Raw genomic sequence first — 20,700 nt, 5'->3', positions numbered from 1 at the left:
TGAGCAAGGAGCTTCTAGCAAAACTCAGAAGAGAAAGATCTATGGAATGTGGAAGAGGGACAGGCCGCTTGGGAGGAATACAGGAACATCGTCAGAGCATGCAGGAAAGCAATGAGGAAGGCTAAGGTCCATCTGGAATTAAATCTGGCAAGGGATATCAAGGACAACAAACAAGAAAAGCTTCTTCAAGTACACCAGTAGCAAACAGATGACTAGGGAAAATGTGGGCCCTCTGGTGAGGGTGACCTGGTGATGGAGGATACAGAGAAGGCAGAGTTACTGAATGCCTTCTTTTCTTCAGTCTTTACTGCTAAGGCTGGCCCTCAGGCATCCCAGTCCCTAGAGGTAAGAGAGTAAGCCTGGAGAAAGACAGACCTTCCCTTGGTCGAGGACAGTTGGGTTAGAGATCATTTAAGCAAACTGAACACCCACAAATCCATGGGCCCTGATGGGATGCGCTGCTGAGGGAGTGGCAGATGTCATTGGTGAGGTGCTCTCCATCATCTTTGAAAGGTCCTGGAGAACAGGAGAAGCGCCTGAGGACTGGAGGAAAGCCAATGTCACTCCAGTCTTCAGATGGGGCAAGGAGGAGGATCCAGGGAACTACAGGCCAGTCAGCCTCACCTCCATCCATAGAAAGATGATGGAACAGCTCCTTCTGGATGTCACCATTAAGCAAGTGGAGGAAAAGAAGATTATCAGGAGTAGTCAATGTGGATTCACCAAGAGAAAATCATGCTTGACCAATTTGATAGCCTTCTATGATGGCATGAGTGGCTGGGTAGATGAAGGGAGAGCAGTGGATGTTGTCTACCTGGACTTCAGCAAGGCTTTCGAACCTGTCTCCTGTAACATCCTCATAGGAAAGCTCAGGAAGTGTGGGCTAGATGGGTGGACAGCGAGGTGGATAGAGAACTGGCTGAATGGCAGAGCTCATAGGGTTGTGATCAGTGGCGCCGAGTGTAGTTGGAGGCCTGTAACTAGTGGTGTCCCCCAAGGGTCAGTACTGGGCCCAGCCTTGTTTAACTTCTTCATCAATGACCTGGATGAAGGGACAAAGTGTACCCTCGGCACATTTGCTGATGACACAAAAGTGGGAGGAGTGGCTGGTACACCAGCAGGCTGCGCTGCCGTCCAGCGTGACCTGGACAGGCTGGAGAGTTGGGCAGAGAGGAACCTGATGAGGTTCAACAAGGGCAAGTGTAGGATCCTGCACCTGGGGAGGAATAACCCCATGCAGCAGGACAGGCTGAGGCTGACCTGCTGGAGAGCAGCTCTGTGGAGAGGGACCTGGGAGTGCTGGTGGATGACAGGTTGACCATGAGCCAGCAGTGTGCCCTTGTTGCCAAGAGGGCCAATGGTATCCTGGGGTGCATTACAAAAAGTGTGGCCAGTAGGTTGAGGGAGGTTCTCCTTCCCCTCTACTCTGCCCTAGTGAGGCCCCATCTGGAGTACTGCGTCCAGTTTTGGGCTCCCCAGTTCAAGAAAGATGAGGAACTACTGGAGAGAGTCCAGCGGAGGGCTACGAGGATGATGAGGGGAGTGGAGCATCTGTCCTATGAGGAAAGGCTGAGGGAGCTGGGCTTGTTTAGCCTGGAGAAGAGAAGACTGAGAGGGGATCTTAAAAATGCTTATAAAGATCTTAAGGGCAAGTGCAAGAGGTTGGGGCCAGGCCCTGTTCAGTTGTGCCCAGCGACAGGACAAGGGGCAACGGGCACAAACTGAAGCATAGGAAGTTCCATCTGAACACGAGGAAGAGCTTCTTTACTTTGAGGGTGACAGAGCACTGGAACAGGCTGCCCAGAGGGGTTTTGGAGTTTCCTTCTCTGGAGATATTCAGAATCCTCCTGCATGAGGTCCTGTGCAGCCTGCTTTAGGTGAACGTGCTTTGGCAGGGGCATTGGACTCGATGATCTCCAGGGGTCCCTTCCAACCCCTACTGTTCTGTGATTTAGTGCCCTATGTTTCTTGGGACTTTTTATTTCTTTTTGTGGCCATCTTCTTCAGCATCTCTGAGCCTATTCAGATCTTGGTAGCTCACTCCTTCAGTGCAGACAGAGATATGTCCCTGACTGTATACCTCCTGCACCCAAGAAATGTCTTTGGAAAGGAGTTCGTCCTTTCCCTGAGGTTTGGTAACAGTCAGTCAGAGATGTATCCTAAACCAGTAACAAACCTCTTAGGCTCTCTCTGTGCCAGTTTAACCTACTATGCAAGAAATCCTACCGATGACTGGCACTAGTTATGGTTATAGCTAAAGATATGCATTAAGATAATTTTATATTACAGTCCTGGAAATGCTCTGTTTAGATATCTCTACAAGCAAATTTAATACAGTCCTCTATTATTTTGGGTGCTCCAGGAATGAGACTGTCTCCCAGAACCTCACAGGCCTCCTGGTTCAGGTACTTGACATGTGAGTAGTTGAGAGGACTCAGCCCCAAGTGTTATGTGAGAAAGGAATTAATCACAGATTCCATGTAGCCTGTATGTGAAAAGCCTCACATCCAGACAGACTTGGTGTGGTGAAAGAAGTTTAGCTTTCTGTCACAGTGATGTAGCTGCCCAGTTGCTCTCTGGAGCAGGGAATTAACACAGCCTGAGAAATACAATGCTGCTTGCTTCTAAGCTGGGTTGTGTGGCCTGTCAAGGAAAGAAGAATGAGTGAACTGGAGAGTCCAGGGACATGTGGAGTCTGGGGATGGCAACATCAGCTTGAAGATACTTTGGAGTTTGAACAGGTCGGAATCCCACTTCTTGTGTCTCAGTGCTTTTTTCTTTTTTTTTAATTTCCTCCCTCAGGGGTGGCTGCCATTACTGCTTAAATCAGTGGAGAGATTCCCACTGAATTTCAGGGGTAACTGGATTAATTACTAGGTTGTCATACTGGAAAGGCATGCAATTAAAAAAGCTGTGTTGTTCTCACTGAGTTGGAGCCAAGGATGACCAAGTATGATTGCTCAAGTGCAATGATCTGCCACCATGAAGGTGGTTGGTTGCTTTTTAGGTGCAAGCGAAACCTGGTCTGGCCAGAAGCTGCAGTTTGGCCACTTGGACCTGCGGGGCTCTGCCCAGGCACAGGGAGCTGCAACAAGGAATTTCTTTTGAGTCAGAACTGTAATTTGCAAATGGTAGGGTTTGATCTGCAGACTTTATCCCAGCATAACAACTTCACTGCAGCCGGTGAGACTTCTGGCAGGTGTGTGGTTTACCAGGAGGACTCTTCAGCTGGAAAACAATTCTCAGGTGCTTTGCACTGAATGGGAAGTGTAGAAATGGTGGTTTTGTAATGGTTTTGTGTAGTGTTTATTTCCTTATTTGGATACACCCTAACAAATTTAAAGTACTTTTCTGAACTGCCTATCTATTTCCTACAGATCTTATTGGTGTGAAGGGATGCCCCCACACCGCTCGTCTAGCTCCAGCCATAAGTCTCAGCCTCCCAAACAGCAAGGTACGCGCATCCCCTTATTCTTGAGAGTCTTCCCATGCGCTCCTGTGGAAATTGTTGTTTCCATAATGCTCTGCATATGTTCTGAGGGCTCAGGAAAGACCGGGAAATTGCAAGCATGTGAGCTCAAAACTTTTGAGCAAATGCAGACTGCCAGTGTTTCCATAATTAGAGATACGCCGTGTAGACTGGCTCGCTCTCCTTTTCACCTACCCAAAAGGAATGAGATGGGAAAGCGTGCATCAAGCCTGGGAAGCAAGTTAAGGTTACGAAAGTGATTGCATTTGGTGATGTCACGTCCTTTTTGATGACATGGATAAGACATTTCCAAACCAGTGCCTGGAGAGGGACAGGGGTTTTTTTTTTGGGGGGGGAGGGGGGGGGGAACTCCCGGGGGGTGACGAACGGCGCGGTAAGCGGAGCCGGTCCCTGCGGCAAACCCGCTGTCCCCTCCTCCGGCTTGGGCAGCCCCCACCCCCGCCCGGGGCCCGAGGGGCCGTGCGGGGCCGGGGCCGCCGGCAGAGGGGAAAGCGGCAGAGGGCCCCGGGCCCGGGGTAATCTCTCCGTTTTCTCCGTACCGCCCGTCCCCCAGCACCGTCCCAGGGCCGGGGCGGGCGGCGGGGCGCACCCCGCGGCGTCGCTTCCTGCGGGCTGCGCACGGAGGCCGGGGAACTTTCGGAGGGAGCCGCTTCCTCGCCCGGCCCGGCGGGGGGAGATGTCGGATGCCGGGGAGGAGGGCTGAAGGCTGGGAAGCGCCGGCCGCAGCCCCCCCGCCCGCTGCAAGACGGCCATTTAAGCCCTGGGCGAGGGGCCGGCGAGCCGCGGCGGAGGGAGGTGACCGGCCCGGCCCGACCCTCCCCTCCCCTCCCCTCCCCTCCCGCAGCCGGCTGTCCCGCTCGCCGCCTCCCTCCGCCCCGCGCGGGGCTTCCCCCGCGGCGGCCGGCGGCTCCCGCCACTCGCCTTTCCAGTCCGAGAGCGCTAGAGGGAGCGGCGGGCGGGCGGGCGGGCGGGGGAGGCAAGGCGAGGCGGAGGGGTGGGACGCCGGGCGGTGCGGGGCGCGCAGCCCGGCCATGTCTCCGGGGGAGGCGGCGTCGGGCTGAGCGGCCGTGCGCGCAGCGGGGAGCGCTCTCCGCCACCATGAGGCGGCCGCCGCTGCCCCTGCTCTGCCTGCTGCTGCCGCCGCTGCTGCTGCCGCCGGCCAAGGTGAGACCGCGGCGCGGGAGGGGGGCCCGCCGCACCTGCCCCCGCCGGGAGCTGCCCCTCCGCTCGGCGCGGCCGGGGCTCGGGCTTTGTCCCGCGGCGGCTCCTCTGGTTCGCTCCCGCAGAGCGAAGGGGAGACGGGGGGGGGGGGGGGGAACGGGGGACCGCGGCGCGGCCCGGCGGAGGCGGCGCTCACCTGGGGCGGGCCACCGGCGGGGTCCCCGCGGCCTCGGCCTCCCCCGGCGCTCCCCGCTTGCCCTGCGGGGGTCGGAGCCCCGCCCGGCTGGCGGCGGTGGAGGCGCGGTGGGGCTGTCGCGGTTGTTTGCCTGGCTGAAAGCCGCCTGCGGTAGAGCCGGCCGCCGCCTCCCCGCCGCACGTCGCCGCCTGCCCTCGCCGCGCCGCTGCGGGTTAATCAGCAACGCGTTACTCGCGCATCGCCCGCGGGTAATGGCGCGCGGCACCCGCTGGGTCGCAGCCCTCGGGAGCGGCGCGGAGCTCACACGGAAACACCCCGCCGCGGTGCGGAGCGCGGTGCGGGTCAGCGGGAGGCCCCTGCCGCCACGCCAGCCCCCCCGCGCCTGGCAGGGCGGCCCGCCCGGCCCGCCGCTCCCCTCCGCGGGGCCACCCCGGGTCCTTCGCCGGGTGCCCCGCTCCGCGCGTGCTGGCGTGGGCTTCCGCCTCGCGCCTCTGTCGGCCGGCGGCTTCCCAGCGTCACCATGGTGACCGCGGGGCTCGCGGTGTTGCGGGGCGTGCGGAGCGCCTGACTCCCGCTGTTCCTGCCTGTCCTCTCTGCCGCGGCGCGTCGCGGGGTGCTCAGCGGCCTGCGGGGACGGCGCTGCCTGGCCCGTGTTTCGGTCCCACCCGCAGAGCTGCAGAGCAGAACCACGCGGCTGCTTTGGGTTTTTAACTACTTTTTCCTTACCTTGCCTTGGCACCGGCTTGCGATTGCAGCCAGTGGCTGTCGTGAACCTTGTCTTCCTCCTCTTGCGTCTCATTCCGTTTGGGGTGCCTTGCAGCGTGTTGTCGTTCTATCTCTGTTTACTGTTGTACCAAGCCTAGGTTTAAAAACCTGCTCTGGGTGAGAGTGAAGACCGACTGGGGAAACAAAGTGCTGTGGCATTTTGGAAAAGCTCAGGGCAGGCCTGGGCTGTCCCTGAGTACAGCCTTGCAGGCTCACCTGAGCGACAGGGCCCTTGTGTGGGCACGTGGCTTGTCTTGTCTTCTCTTCCTCGAAGCAGAGGAGCCTGTGTGTGAGGATGTGCCAGCCATGACCTCTGTCATTTGTAGCTTTTCTTCTCAAGCAGGGTACGAAATCTTGTGACCTAATGATCTACTTGCCCTCTAAGTCTGGCTCTGAATTGATGTCTAGTATGATTAAGAATAACAACAAAAAAATTGAACCATCTCCCCAATTACATGTAGTTACATTTACGCATTCATCGCTGCACACCCTGCTGACTTCCTGTGGGACCCTCGAGCAGACCCTGTCATCCTCTGGCAGTATCAGAGCTCCCATGAACGTGCTACAGGACACAGGGCAGATCTGCAGATTTTGATGTGGCTCATAATTTTAGGTGGGGGCTCCCCACCTCATGGTTGTCATGGTCTGAAAACTCAGAACAGTTTTTGACAGTCTTAGTTGTGACTCTAGGTGTACCTGTGAATGTGAAGGCTGGAACAAGGAAGTCTCCGTTCACCAGACCTCTTAACTGGCGCTGGTCAGCACCTTGCGGAGTTTTGAACGTTAGGAGCGCTTGCTTAGTCTATGGGGTGTGGGGAGAAGCCCCTTATGAGCTTTTTCTGTAGGGGAACAGGACATAAACAGAGTCCTCACTGGTGGTGTGATTCTGCAAATCATCTACTCATTTCAAAACACTAAATTTCAGTGTGGCCAGTTACAGCAGGTAACGGGGATAACTCATGAGACAAAACTGTCTAATGTTTATATGGCTCATTAATGCCAGCAATAAGGATGCAGAATAAAGCCTTGCTTGGAGGGAATGCTTGCTCTGAGCACAGTAGTCTTATTGCCTGTTCCAAGTAGTGTTGATGTGGTCTTGCCCTCTAAAAATCAGAATGGTCTCTAAGAAGGAAAAGGTTTGCTCATTGTGATGGGTTCTTCACACAGGTTAAGGCAGGTGTCAGAGTTGGCCAGCATCATTCGTGGTGTGACGTGTGTGCAGGTACCGGGACAGGGCCTGGGACTACCTGGTGAGGTATTTAGCTGGTGTAAGAAGATGAGAGCAGCTGGCGAGGCTGTCAGGCGTGTGGCATGAGCTGGACGTTGTGCATTGCCAGTGAGAACTATTGTCCTGTGTCTGCAGTCTCCCTGCTGCTCCACAAGAGGAAAGGCACTGAGTTGGGTGGAAACGGCTCTCGGCTGGATCTGGCCTCCGCGCTGCCTTTCAGATGACTGTGGGGTCGGTGAAGGGACAGCGCTCCGAACACAGACAGCATTGTCGGCCCAAACACACGCAAGGGCCGGGAAGCATCCCGAGCTGTGGAATGGCTGTGTCATGGCAGCTCCTGGGTGGTGTGACAGGCATATGATCTTTCTGTGGCATCTTTTACTCAAGGATAAGCATCTTCCTTATTTTTAATGAATTACAACATAGGGGGCAAGGTTGCAGTTGTTAAAAAAAGAAATGTTGCTGTGTGTTTTTTATGGGAGCTGAGGACTTAAAAATGACCATATTAGTGATACAACAACATAACATCTACTGCTCAAGAGCAATGGACTTCTAAGCTCCAAAGCTTGTGTGCTTGTTTTGGTGCTGAGAGTTAGCAATGCTTTTTATGCAGACCTAATAGCTTGTTCTTACAGCTTATTCCATGTACAGAACTGACTGATACTGCGGGAGTTGATTACATAGGATTATGACTTAATTATTGATCCGAATTTCCAACTAAGGAGTTTAAATGAAGCACCATCGTATCTAAAATATGGGCTTGCCGCATGTGTATGTTGCATGTCAATTAGTTTCTGCTATATGTTGGTCGTTGTTAATCAACCTTGTTGATTCTTCTCTTGTGTGGTACTCTAAAATTTAGTTTTTGAAATTATTCTGGGTGATCTTCAGCACATGAAAGAAAAGAGAGTTAAAAGCAAGTACCATTTAAAAAAACATTTTGCAAATACTTTGTGACATAGGTCTACATATAGCTTATTTAGAGCTTTTAAAAAGCATAAAGCTTGAGAAATGTGGGGCTCCCTTGCTGCTACTGCAAGTACGCTTCTAGGGCAAAACCTTTAATGACCACAATTAGAAACACAGCCATGGGCATCACTGATCTGGAGACCTGAGCAGCCCTGAACTGATGCAGCCTAGACCAGAAAAGGAAACTGTGACTGTGAACTGAATTTGCTTGTGTCGGAGGATCTTAGAAATACACTTCACATCTGTCAGGACAAGTTATTTTTCTGTGGTGACTGACAGTTGGTGCTGAAGTGCAAAGGCTTTCATTTTTGTGTAAACCTGCAGCACAGGTTAGTTTCACATGCTTTTTTATGTTCGCTACAAGAATACGCAACGCAAACACCTTCTGCAGTGCTGAATAGATGCTTTGTTTTCAATGTGGCGTGGATGTGCCCAGCGCTTCCTTGGCTGCATGGGCTGGCTGCACATTGCAGCACACTCGGATGGTTTCCAGTGCTTTAGTCTCCAGCCAGCAACACACAACAAAATATCTTCTTCTGCGTGTTTGAGATCAGAATTCATGCCCACAGTGGAAATGTTGTCTGTGCAAACAGCCATGCTATTATTAGTACTTCCTCAATTATGTGAGCTACATGCAAGTCTTTGTTGAGGATTTTCATGGCATGTAAATTTTTTTGGTTGGAGTCTCAAAATATGGGAGAGAGAAATTACTACTGTTTTAAAATCTTTGGTTGTTTATTGTGTAGGGCATATAATTTTAATTTCTGCATTTCCTTCTTCCTACTAGAATTGCAGTGTATTGCAGAGTAAGCATTTCAGCGATGTTAGAGTGTGGTTGGGAACTGGGAATTTGGATGTTTGTAGGTACAAAGTCTGTCTCATGTTGTTTATTTGAGTGTTTTGCTTGCTTGCTTGAAAGAAGATTCCCAATATGAGCAAAGGAGAGAAAAGCTATTAAAACAGGCAGTAGCTGCACATCTGGTTGCTAACTTGATGTGACTGCTTTTAGTTAGACTCCAAAACTTGAATGTAGGTAGTACCCTGAACATCATGTAAGATCGCTGGAATTGCAGGAGGAGCTGACTGAATTTTCTCTAGCAGAGAGGGCCTACTGCTATGTAGGAAGGGGAGAGTGAAAGAGAACCTTGCCTCAAATGGAGCCATCAGTAGGAAATTAACTTTCAGCAGGAGATAACTGTGCAGGGGAGGACTTCAGTTGTGAGGGAAAAAGACAACTAAGTGTAGGTGAGCGTGTGCTAATATGAAACGTTAGAAAGCAGCGTGTGGGGGGGAAAGAGCGATCAGGCATGTGCAGGAAGAGAAGAGCAAAACAGATGCACTGCTCTGGAAGGCTGCACCAAGGCTTTTCTCTAGGTGCTTTCCAGCTGTTCCCAAATGTATCTGCACATAAACAGGCCTCCTGGGGCTATTCATCCAAAATTCCAGGAGAAAATCCAAGATTAAGTGGGAAAGGTATTTCTGTAATCCAGCAAAGAATGGACATGTACATGTGGTCCAACCAGAGCTGGATTGGTAAACTTGTGACCTCATTTAGTTATCTTGTGTGCCATTTGTGGGCATTTGATGGAAAAGGCAGGGCAACACGGAGTGATGTCCATGTCTTTCTGTAAATGTTGTTGGTATTTGCCATGTCACTGAGCGTAGTTAAGGTTATTTTCCTACCACCACCAGGAAACTGGAAGAATCCCTTGGTATTAGCAACCACACAGTCCAGCCATCACTCTTTTCCCTCTGTGATTTATCTGAGACACCTAGGGCCACATGTGAAAGCATCTTTCTCTACCTGTAGAAATGTGATGAGAAAAATGGAAACTGTGCTTTTAACTGTGGCTCAGAATGGAGGAAGTTGCACCTGCAGCTACAAACGGAGAAAGGATGGTGTTGGCTTCTGCTGTGGAACCAGACCTGTGGGGTCTGTAACTGACCTTGGCTTTATGCGGTACTCCAAACCCGGTTGGTGTGTGTGGGGAAGAGGGCCAAGGCCTGTGTGTGACGTGAGTCCTCCTTTGGGGCGGAGAAGGGACTACTGGGAGGATTACCTTTAAACTCTGCTGGCCAATGCTTAGAAATCCCTTTCTCGCCAGTGCTGCACATCTGCTCGTTCTTGGTTTCCTTTTCCTATTCGACTTGTACCACCCGTTTGTTCAGTACACTTCTGACTGTTCACACTGTTTTGTACAGTTTTAGCCAAGCTTAAACGAGTGGAAAGAAATTCTAGTATGTCCTTGGTAAGTTCCTAGTGCATGCAAAGGTTTTGTTGTGTTCTGCATCTGGGGTTCTACTTTAGGCTTTAGAATATGGGGGGGGGGGGGGGGTGTGTGTGTTTTAAATACCGGCTTGGGTTCTTTGTTTATTGGAAAGACTTCATGTTTTTTTGGTTGATTGGCTTAGTTTTGTGGTGTACAGGAGAATGCCATCTACTTACAATAGTACTGTTTTCTTGTTTACTGTGCACCACGTGGGCCAGGAATTGAGTATAAGGAATGATTTGTGTGAACTTCACCTGTATCTCCCTCATTGAAGGCAAGAAATTTCTGCTTCTGAGACTACGAAATCATCAAGTAAAGACTTGAACGTCGGGTCTGGAGCGTTATTGTAAATTATAGTCTGTCTGTTGTAGTCTGGTAAGCAGGTGCAGTCTCTTAGCGTACCCATGTTAAAGGCTGTGGGTGTTTGAGAAAGGGCGAGGGTGACATCTGGTCCTGGCTCTGCGTGGGTTCCTTCTGAGCCCGAAGGTGCTGGAGCTGTCTCTCACCACAGCCCAGGTGAGGGGATGGTCTTAAGGGCCTGGGAGCTTTTCGTTGTTAGGATTTTGTAGTTTGTATCTAAAACACAGCTGGCTGTGTGGTTAGGTGCATTCTCAGATTAATTCCTTGCTTCCTTCTGGCAGTATTTTGATATGTTTTTTTGTCTGCCAGCTTGCAAGGATTTGGGTTGAACCTAGCCTAGATGGGAGTGCTCCCTAAAGAGGGGTTATTTGTGCAAACCAGCTTCGTAGAAGGCCAGCCTGTGCCTGGTCGTTGGGGTATCGTAGCTTGGCATATTTTGACTGGTTCAAATGCATGTTTCAAAGCCTCTGCTTTTACTAGTTCGCTGGGATTTTTTTTTTTTTTATGGGGTGTGTAATGGCGAATTCATGGTTTTGGGACATCTTGGTAGATGGGTGGTAAGGTAGGGGACTCTACATACAGCTGTGAAGACTCCTAGTCAAGGTTCTGATGTTATGCATCTTGTTATGTTTGCTGATGGTTCATCTCTGCAGTGGGAGATGGCTCTGGAGGGTGTTTTCTGACAGGAATGCTGATGACTTTTGTTTCTGCTTTCCCCATCATGGTGGAGCTTAGACTGAGCTTTCTGTCAGTATTTCGTCTTGTGCACTTGGATTCTGTTAAGTTAAAGTATTTTTAAGAAGCTTCCTTGTTTATTATCTTATATACACACAAGAAGAGGTCATCGCTGGCAAGTCTGTTTCTACATATCTGCTTTTGAGTCCTCATTTTCAAATTACAATTTCTATCAACTCTGTTTCTGGAAATAAGGAGAGAGCGATGCAAAGGGCAGGTGGATACTCAGCCAGAGGGTTGACTTGGGACCACATACTGTCTCACGAGACAGGAGGATGCTGCAAAGGATGGGGCAGCAGGCCGTGGCCAGAGAAAGGTGCAGCTTCGTTTTGGGGCAGGCCAGCCTGCATAGGCAGCAAAGCATTGGAACGTCTGTGATATTACAGTCTATGAAAGCTTTCTGCTACCTCCCTCTAGTGCTTGTTGCACTTGCAATGTCATTAGTCCCTGCAGATAAATGGAGTTGCTGCTTCTTGCTGCCTGTCCTCTCTACGGTTTCCTCATGCCAAAAGCAGCTCAGCCAACTGATTCCCAGGGCGTTCACTTGAAACTTTGAACTTAATTTTACCAAAGATGTCATGATACAGAGGGGCAAAGGGGAAAATTGCAAGAGTTCATTTAGTTAGCTTCATCTGGCCACGGCCTGTATCAGCTCAAGGACGGAGGACTTGTTAGTTACTGTCTGAATTCGTAGTAAGAGGGATCACATCTTGTCTTTATTTGTCTAAAATTGCTATGCTGCTTGTCTTTGAGCAAGGTGGCCTATGCGTTTTGAAGTGGAAAGGGCAGAGAGGATGCTACAGTTCTAAACAGTGTCCACCTGAAAATAGAAGATGCCTCCACCACTAGCATCATCTGACACAGCAAGAATAGCCCAGATTGGAAGGGGCACCAGCTTTCTGTGCTGGCAGGAATTTGGGGCAGATGACCTCTCTCTGAGACCAGATGCAGCTTTGACTGAGAAAGAGAAGGGCTTCCACTTACCCTCTGGGATGCAGGTGAAAGAAACGCATGTTAGTAGTTTCGCTGTAGCAGAAAGTAGCAGTGTGAAACCATCAAAAGAGGTTGACTCAGCCTTGCCAGTGGTTTTATTGCAATAATTGGCATGCCGTGGTTTCAATGTACTTTTTAAACATTAAAATGTGACTTGTTATGAAAACCAGTGTGAAGGGAAAAAATGGGTGCCTGTGGCTGGCATCGAATTTACATATGCAAAATTGTGTTGTGTTAACAAGAGAGCTTAGAGTTTTCCTCCTTTTGTGATCGTGCTCAGTTGTTTTCTCTGATTCTGCAGGAACTTTATATACTTATAAATGCCTCAAACCAAGGGGGAAATAAAAGGAACGGGGTTAAATTGGTGGGTCCTTTTAGGTCATCAGATTTTGATTTCTTTAATTATTTTTCTCCAGTGAAAGCAGATATGGGAATTCTAATGTCTTCTTGAGGCTGCACATATTATAATCACCCATTTATAGTCAAATTTGGATTTGGGGGATTGACAGCTCATGGCTTTCCTGCTATGTGAGTTCTGTTTTCTAAATTCTAGTGTTCTTTCAGTCCCCTTGCAAGATCAGCCTCTTCTTCTAATACTAGGCTAGGAGTTCAATACCAATAAAAACATACTTCTTTTGGTCAATTCCAATGCAATTTTTTGCAAAGTAGGCTGTGCATGGTTAACTGAGGTCTTTGATGGTTTCACCTTCTATGGATTTATACTTTTTTTTTTAAAGGAAAAATACAAGAAGTACAGCCACAGTTTCCTTCCCACAGTCTTTGTAAATGTCTGTCTTCAACAAAACTGCAAAAAAAAAAAAAAGTTCTTTCTTTGGGGAAGTTCAGTAGCTTTGGTTCAGTTTGCATAATTCTTTCAGGGGAATTCACCCCTAGTCTAGTTCCGTGCAGCTGGGCACCAGGGAGAAATAAGCAGCCCAGCTTTGAGGTCAGGATCTGGCCTATTTCGCTGGCATGCTGTGGACGCCACAGACAGTGGCCTGGTATTTTAAACTCAGAGTTTCCAATAGATGTTGAATCTGGCAGCTGAAGAAAGGAGACCAACATACTCTCACACGAGATAAAGGGGCAGCATTAACATCTGCAGAATGGGAATACTTTCTTTTTCTTTTTTTGCAGTTATCTCTCTGCAGTTCAGAATCCTATTTCTGGAAATACTTCTGAGATGGAAGAAAAAAATGGGAAGATTTTTGTGAAAGTTTTGTTTTGCTTTTTTTTAAGGGACTAATAGACTAGCCAGTTATTCTTTGTAATGAACCTTGTGCTAGTTGTAAGACTCTTCTTACAACCAACTGAAAAAACACACTTTATTGGTACTATTAAGTTGAAAGTGTTCACTTGAATGATCAGTGATAAATTAAATGTATTGCCACATCCGTGTTAAAATAATTGAAACTATCTCTAAATGCAGGCAAAGCATTGGTAGATATTGATATTGTGAATGTGTTAACTGACATCCAATTTTAAGACATAAGCATGGGAAAGGACAAGGCTGTAAGATCTGGAATTAGATCTGTTGGTCCTTTGTCCTTTAATCTCCATAACAATGCAGGTAATTGTATATAATAAATCTCAACAATAGTGTTCTTTGTCCCTATTAAAGGAAATAAAACTTTCCTTTGTTTGTAACTTATCAAGGACTTGCATTTGGAGATGTTAAAATTTCTAGGAGATACTTACGAACAAAAAAGTTAGCTAGCTGACAGAAGCAAATAAAAGAAATAATTTTTTTTTATGTGTTGAATCCGTTTGGAAACAGGCATCTTTTCCAGCTTAATTGTTACAGATGAAATATTGTTATAAAGTGTTTAGCTGCTGCTTCATAAGATAAGACTTTAATAGCCAACGTCCTCCAGCACCGTGTCAGTGCATTTCTATCTTTTTGTCATCCCTTTCTCCAGCTGTAACGATTTTTCGTTATTGCTGAAAGGTAGTTGATCTAAATTATAAATGTCTTAACACAAGGTATTTTTTAATGTGGATTTGAGACTATGTAATGAAAGTGTAATTGCTTCTGTGCTTTTATTGTGAGTGTGTGCCCGATTCCTCTGTGATACTGTAATTTCTGATCTTAGCTGTGCACTCATAGTGCAAGATCGACATTAAAGAAGCTCATAATTAGCTCTCTATATTCATGAAATTGAGAACTTAAAATGCTTGAAAAAGCAGCTATGTACTTAACTAACTTTATAATCGTATAATATGTGGGTTTTTTTTAAAAAAAAAAACCTCCCCCAACCAGGGATTATATGCTTACTGATGATTAAAGCATATAATTAGGTTATTGTACTCTGTATTAAGCAAACTTTCTATTCCTTTCTTGTCTGCAATATCTTGCAAAGTACTGACACTGCTAGTGAGAGTATATGTGCCGAGCTCTAGCCAGCAGCAAATATTTGCAGGTGGATGCAATATCTGGAACAGCCTTAAGCGGTACTCATTTCCCAGTACTACAAGACAGACCTACGGTATGTGGTTTAACTGGTATTTAACTATTGTCTTCTGACTCAGTCTTCGTACTTTTAAACGTATCTGTTCAGCTATTTCCTGGTTCAGTGTGAGCAGCATAGTGCTGCAGGAGGACGGAGCAGAAGGCCACAGCTGCTAATTATTTACTGCAGAGTGTATTTTTCCCTGTTCTTCACCCCAGTAATCTCCTGGTAATGGAGCCTAGTTCGCTTAGTGGTGCGGTTGGTTAGGACTTTATCCAAGAGGTGTAAATAAAATAGTTGTCTTCTAAATTTCTGAAAGTTTGAGCAGCTCACAGAAAACCCCCCATGCTTCTCCTTTTCGTTCTCTAGCACTGCTTCACTGCTTTGTTTTTTGACTTGCAGGAAGGGACTGCTGTTCCTCCAGCAGCAGTTCTGGGTGATTCACAGAGCAGCCCCTGCTCCGTCCGAGCCAACCTGCTGCCTGCTTGCTGTGCTGTTACCAGACAGAGGGTCATTTCTGATAACCTACACTGTGCCCTATAGGTTATGCTTGCGTGCAAACCTCTCTGCAGTACATTTATGGTTTGGCTTGTAAGCAGTGTGTGCAGTGATTCTTCTTATGCCTAAATTTAAGGCTGTTCCCGACAACTGACACAGTTGCTATTTTTTATTTATTTTCCAGCTCCTCTTCAAGGTAAGAAGAATAATAAGTTGCAATCCCCAGCTCTGGCAAAGAATAGTTGCTGCAGATTGTTTGAGTCCCCAGCACTCCCGTTCCTGCAGATTGGCTACCTTAGTTGCTTCTGCTCTCTTCGGAATGAAATTTTTTTTGGAAAAAAAAAAAAGGAGAGATGAAAAAGAAAACAGATCTCTCGTGCAGACGTTCATTCAGAGCCATTGCCGCATGCAGTATTTGTCAGTGCTGTCTTCAGATTGCATCAAAGTTAATTCCAGCTCTGTTAATCTGAGATTTGCAGTGAAAATTAGTCAGCTGAACATTTTGTCTCATCCCATAGAAAAGTGTGGAAAAGACAGGAGATAAGTTACTGCCAAACTTCAGTTTCCTTTTTGAGTGAAGACCTCTTACTTTTTGCTCTCCTGAAGTCAGATGTTTGCTGGTCCATCTTCCAGGGAGTGTGTAGGACTTCTGAAATCCTGCTAGAGTTTTTAAGATCAAGTTAATGACTCGGAATTTTTAGGACTTGCAGTAGGTTGTGCTGTCAAAATGTGTCTGAGGACACGGGAGCTGCTCATCTGCCACCCCTCGTAATTTCTCTTCACGCTTTACTCCCCCTTGTTGCACCAGTTGTTTTGTGACCTGGAGGTTGCAAAAGCCGTGGGATGTTGCGTGTTTGTACGTGGCTAGTACTAAGGAATCTTGATGGAGTTAGAACCTCTGGCAGGGACTTCAAAAAAGAAATCTTTCTCAGTCACCAGGTGCATGTAGGAGGTCGGCATAGTGCCCTACCACATCTGTCTCCACCAGGATTCACTTCTGCTCGCAAACTGTACCAAAAATGAGAGCTGGGGGGGGGGGGGAGCTTCCCTTGCACAACTTCCTGTGTTTAGTGAATGCAGTGTTCCTTTTTGGACATGAATGGGTTACAAATCAGACAAAAGCTGGATTGTGGATTCTTGTCCCTTTCTTCTCTAAGTGAATTGGTTAATTCTTGGCGGGTTTGCAGATAGGAAAGGCATTCCTTACATCAGGCACAGATGGGGAAGGGTTTCTTGTGCTTTGAGATAGACATTCACCTCTAGACAGAGGGCAGCCTGTGGTTAACCGCTCGAGTGCTCGGGAGAAGGGGATAGGAGTGTGACTGAGGCAGTACAAAACCTTGGCAGGCATTTAGCGGTCCTGGATGCTCGATGTGTCATGGAGCGAGTCTGAGTTGTGAAACAGCTCCTCTGAGCAAGTCGGGGGAGCAAGAGGGATTGGGATGCTAGGGAGCAAACTGTACCTCTGACCCTGTGAAGGGGTGGCACATGGCTGTTCAGATCCTGTTGAGAAATCGGGGCTAGAGGTAGCACCTGTTGTATTGAAATGGTGCAGAAATCAGTATGGTAGTAAAGCATCTGCTTTGTAAATGGCTACCGTCGGGCTGTGTGCATTGTGCATTGTGTGCATTGTGCATAAGTGAAACAAAGCCGATTGTTGCCTCTGATTGCACAGCAAATGCTTCTTTTTGCTGAGGAAGAAACCCCACAGTTTGTAGATGTCCCATAGTGCAGTGACTGGTCTTGTGGGCAGTCTGTGGTTTGTATGTATTCGGTGGTGTTTGGAGGACTCTACTTTGAGATGTTCCTATCCCTGCTCTAATGCAGTGAATGGAGCTAAATGAGAACTGTGTGTGGGTATAGCTGAGGAGGACATGGAAAAACAAGCGTACCAGAGGCTAATTGAGTTTTGGGTGTAAGCACTCTCATCATGCCCGTCTCTGTGAAACCAAAAGCAAAGACAAGTTTCTAAGGGGAAAGAAGTAGATTATTGGGGGAGGATGATGAGTAAGTACAGAGAGTACATGAGGAGCAAGACTACTGCAGCCTGTGTAAGTTAACAGCGTGTATCAGCTGTCGAAGCAGTGCTCAAGTATGTGCTGTTTCATTACACCGAGCTGAACCGTATTCATCTCTGAAATAAAACTGACCAGTCCTCCTCCTCCTTTTTAATTGGATCCTGTTGGGATGAGACATCCCTTCCTGAAATGAGAGAAAGGTAAAACTCACCCCTCCCACCCACAGACCTTTGCACACTTGACAGCTGTGATAATATGACACTATCCCCTGTAATTTGGATACTGCTTAAAAGCGATGGAAGGCATTTCTAGACAGCTAGTGTTGAACTTGCAGGCTCTTGCTACATGAGGTTACCAGCTGTATGCTGCTTACAATGAGGTGATCATAATCGGTGTCTGCTGATGGTCAAAACCATGATCATCTGAGAGCTTAAGAAGGAGTGAGCCTGCCTGATTCATCTGCTGCACTACACAGTAGCAGAGTCTCCAGTCTCTGCAGTTACCGCTGTTGGGGGGAGGATGTGATAGGTATTATTGTTTGCTTATGTGTATACTTCAGGGTATTGGAGGTTACCTTGCTTGTTGTGAACATGCGTACGAAGGCAGTCTCTGTTCTGAAACGCCTGAATGTGTGTTATTTTTAAGCATGCACATGTGAAAATGCACAGTCTGTATTTAGGGAACACTTCTATGCCTGTGAAATCTATCTCTGAGAAGCTAGGAAGCATTGAAGTTAAAGGTGCCCATTTGACTTCAGTCTGCCCTTTTCCAAAGGATGGAGGCAGGGCCCAGCGCGCACGCTCCTCTGCCCCTCACCGTGTTCAGCTGCCTCTGCTCAGTGCCAGCGCCCTCGTCGGAGGGAGCTGTTGGAGAAGCTTCGGCTTGCACAGGTGCATTTTGCAATGAAGATGGAGGGTGTCCCTGTGTAGCTCTCCCTGTACAGCCTTGCCAAGAAGCATGTTCCCCGGCTTCGATTTCGGAGCAGCTCTCAGGCTGAGGTGGGAGCCTGCCCGGCTGGGTTGTGGGGGCATTGCAGCTCAGCGGGTGCCTGCTGGGGTGATCTGCTGGGTGCCCTGCTGACCTGGAGCCAGTCCCATAGGCTCGGCTTCCTGGCTTGGCCTTGCACCTACCTCACCACTGCGGACATGGCTGGTGATCCTAACCCTGGGCTGAGCCTGGGTACCGTTTGTGCACAGGTAACATGACAATGCAGCCCTGGCTGGTAGAGCCTCCACCTCCCGCTGTGCCATCCTACTCAGCCCCCTGCTCCCCTTTCCCTGCCTTCCCATGCAACCTTCCTTACATGCGTCCTCTGGTTATTTCACCTGATTTTTCCACGTCCTTCTTCTTCCCCAGTCTCCCTCTCCTTCCATGTATAGGATGGTTAGGGTTGCTTACAGAGCATTTTTCAATGCTTGATTTAGCTTAGTTGTTCTTTAAGTAGCTTTATGCTGCGTTTATTCCCTTCTGCTCCAGTTCTGCAAAGGCTCCAGTAGGCACAAGTCGATTAGGACTTTTTATTTTGGTTTCCCAAGTGTTTCTGATGTGTGCAAGTTTTTCCCAGTGATAGCAAAGGCTAGCTTAGTGAAGGGGTTAGGGGAAGTCCCTTTCTTGCCAGACTATAAGAAGAAAAAACGGTCACTGTGGTGTTTAGTAAAGGCACAGCAATGTGTTTCCGCTCATTCTCATTTTCTCCATGTTTTGAAGCATTTTGGCTGCAACATTTCATAATTAAGTAAATGTGTTGAGCCAGATGCTAGTGTGTAATCTTAAAAATTTCCCTCCAAATTGAAGCACTTCAGGTAAGTTACGAGCAAATGAAAAGGGGTCTTCTGTTAGGAAACCCTGGGCAATGTTACATTACACCCTTGCTATTACCATTCGGACTTATTTAACTAGTTGGCCTTGACTGTTTTCAGAGCATCACTGCCTTCCTCCCTTTCATGCAAAACCATTCTTCCTACTTCTCCCTCTCGTCTTGTTGCAGGCATTTGTCCCCAGCCGAGCTCTGTGGCTTTGGACGCACGGTGTGCGTGGGCATCCCCAGCTCTAGCAGTCACTGTGGCGATGCTTTGGCGAAACGTCCGAGTGCACCCGAGAGGGGCTGCCCCAGCAGAACTGTGGCACAGCCTGGTGTCACAACCTTTCCTCCCTAAGTTCTCCCTTCTCTGGGCCAAGTAATCCTGTTACAGCTTAAAGTAGGTGAAAGCTCCACCCGTTCTGTAAAATCTTTTGAGTTTTCTTAATGCAAGTGCGGACAGTCTTTCTCATAGTGATCTACTCGTTCCTAAATCAAACGCATCCGGTTTTCTGGAGTCTTCTCTGTTTCTTCATGACGGCAATTTGTCTGTCATTTTGATTGCAAATCCTTCCCTGAGGGCCCCATGTTTTAGACTGTTCCCTGTTATACGTTATTTTAGAAACATGGCTGCTTTAATAGTTTAGCACTTTTATCAATATGAAACTTCAGAGTATGATTTCTCTTTTAAAAATTCTATTTCTGAAATTCAGTCCTGTTTTTTACACCTTTCTCTCTCCCCCTTTCCTTTTCTGCCCACACTTCAAGTTGAGTTTTAGGTATGTGGGTGGAATGGGTTTTAGTAATGTGGGGGAAATGGATGGTTACATGCAATGATGATGGGGAGGAATAAATGTGGTATAATGACAAGTAGTGTTTGTTGCAGAACTTGGATTGTAATCATAAATGGTGTATGGTGCAGCTTCCACCCAAATTTTCTGTCATGCTTGTATTTATTTTTGTATATGCATGTCACAGAATTGTTTGTTTTATTTTGTATTTATTTAGTTTGCCTAGGAGGAGGGTGTTTTAATTGAAAGCAAAAATTCCTCTCAACCATATGCCTCACTTTTCAGTCAGCTCTAATTAAATTTCTGTTTTCTTCCTGGTTTCAAATTGTTTCCCTTTTGTGTGCTTAAGTGAGAACTTACGTGGGAGATCCCCAGCATTGTTATCATGTCGTGGTCATATTTTATGATCTCATAATTCTCTCTGCGTTGATCAGACATGTTAACAAAGATTGTGATTGCAAACACATTCTTTATATGGAAAGAGATTATAGTAGGTTAAATATTACTTCTGTAAATCCTTCGGTTGGTATTTCAGGGTGGTAATGACGATCAACGTATTGAGCCCACTGGGAAAGCTTCTGTTCTCCACATTTATGAACAACTCACGAGGACTGGAAGTCACACAGTGAACTGATGAGACTCAGCTCAGACTTTCTGAATTTCAGTGCTGCCAGACTCTTCTTTTCTTTCTGCCAGAACGTCATGTTTAATACTAGTTAGCTTTTGTATGACTATAATAAGATACTTTTAGTAGCATAAGCCAGTTCAAGTACGTATGTGTGTGTATATATCTATGTGACTGTGTATACACACACACACGTGTATATTACATTTGTGAATGTAGAACAGGAGAGAAGAAATGAGCCTTTAGTGAGAAATAATTTATTTCTCACATTTAGTTTTATTTGTTTAGTATCAAGTATTGTTTGAAAGAGGCTAAAGGAAAAGGAACTGTGTGTTGAGATAAGCAGTAGGAGA

The 20,700-nt window shown here is 47.6% G+C and overlaps 2 protein-coding genes across 2 annotated transcripts in view; one reads left to right on the top strand and one right to left on the bottom strand.

Annotated features, from left to right (window-relative positions):
• Window positions 1-4,876, bottom strand: part of PTPN5 (protein tyrosine phosphatase non-receptor type 5) — a 145,107-nt gene extending 140,231 nt beyond the window's left edge. Inside the window, exon 1 of the mRNA XM_075425213.1 lies at window positions 4,848-4,876. The gene's annotated coding sequence lies outside the window, so the exon portion shown is untranslated. The remainder of the gene's footprint in view (window positions 1-4,847) is intronic.
• The window catches only part of PTPRJ (protein tyrosine phosphatase receptor type J), an 80,215-nt gene continuing 64,041 nt past the window's right edge, over window positions 4,527-20,700 (top strand). The window contains exon 1 of the mRNA XM_075425233.1: window positions 4,527-4,654. Coding sequence (XP_075281348.1) covers window positions 4,589-4,654 — 66 coding nt within the window. The 5' untranslated portion in view covers window positions 4,527-4,588. The remainder of the gene's footprint in view (window positions 4,655-20,700) is intronic.

This window comes from Opisthocomus hoazin, chromosome 7, assembly GCF_030867145.1.
Source record: "Opisthocomus hoazin isolate bOpiHoa1 chromosome 7, bOpiHoa1.hap1, whole genome shotgun sequence".
In the NCBI taxonomy this organism is placed as follows: Eukaryota; Metazoa; Chordata; class Aves; order Opisthocomiformes; family Opisthocomidae; genus Opisthocomus; species Opisthocomus hoazin.
The sequence above is the reverse complement of the archived record's forward strand: the minus strand, read 5'-3'. Positions and strand labels throughout refer to the sequence as shown.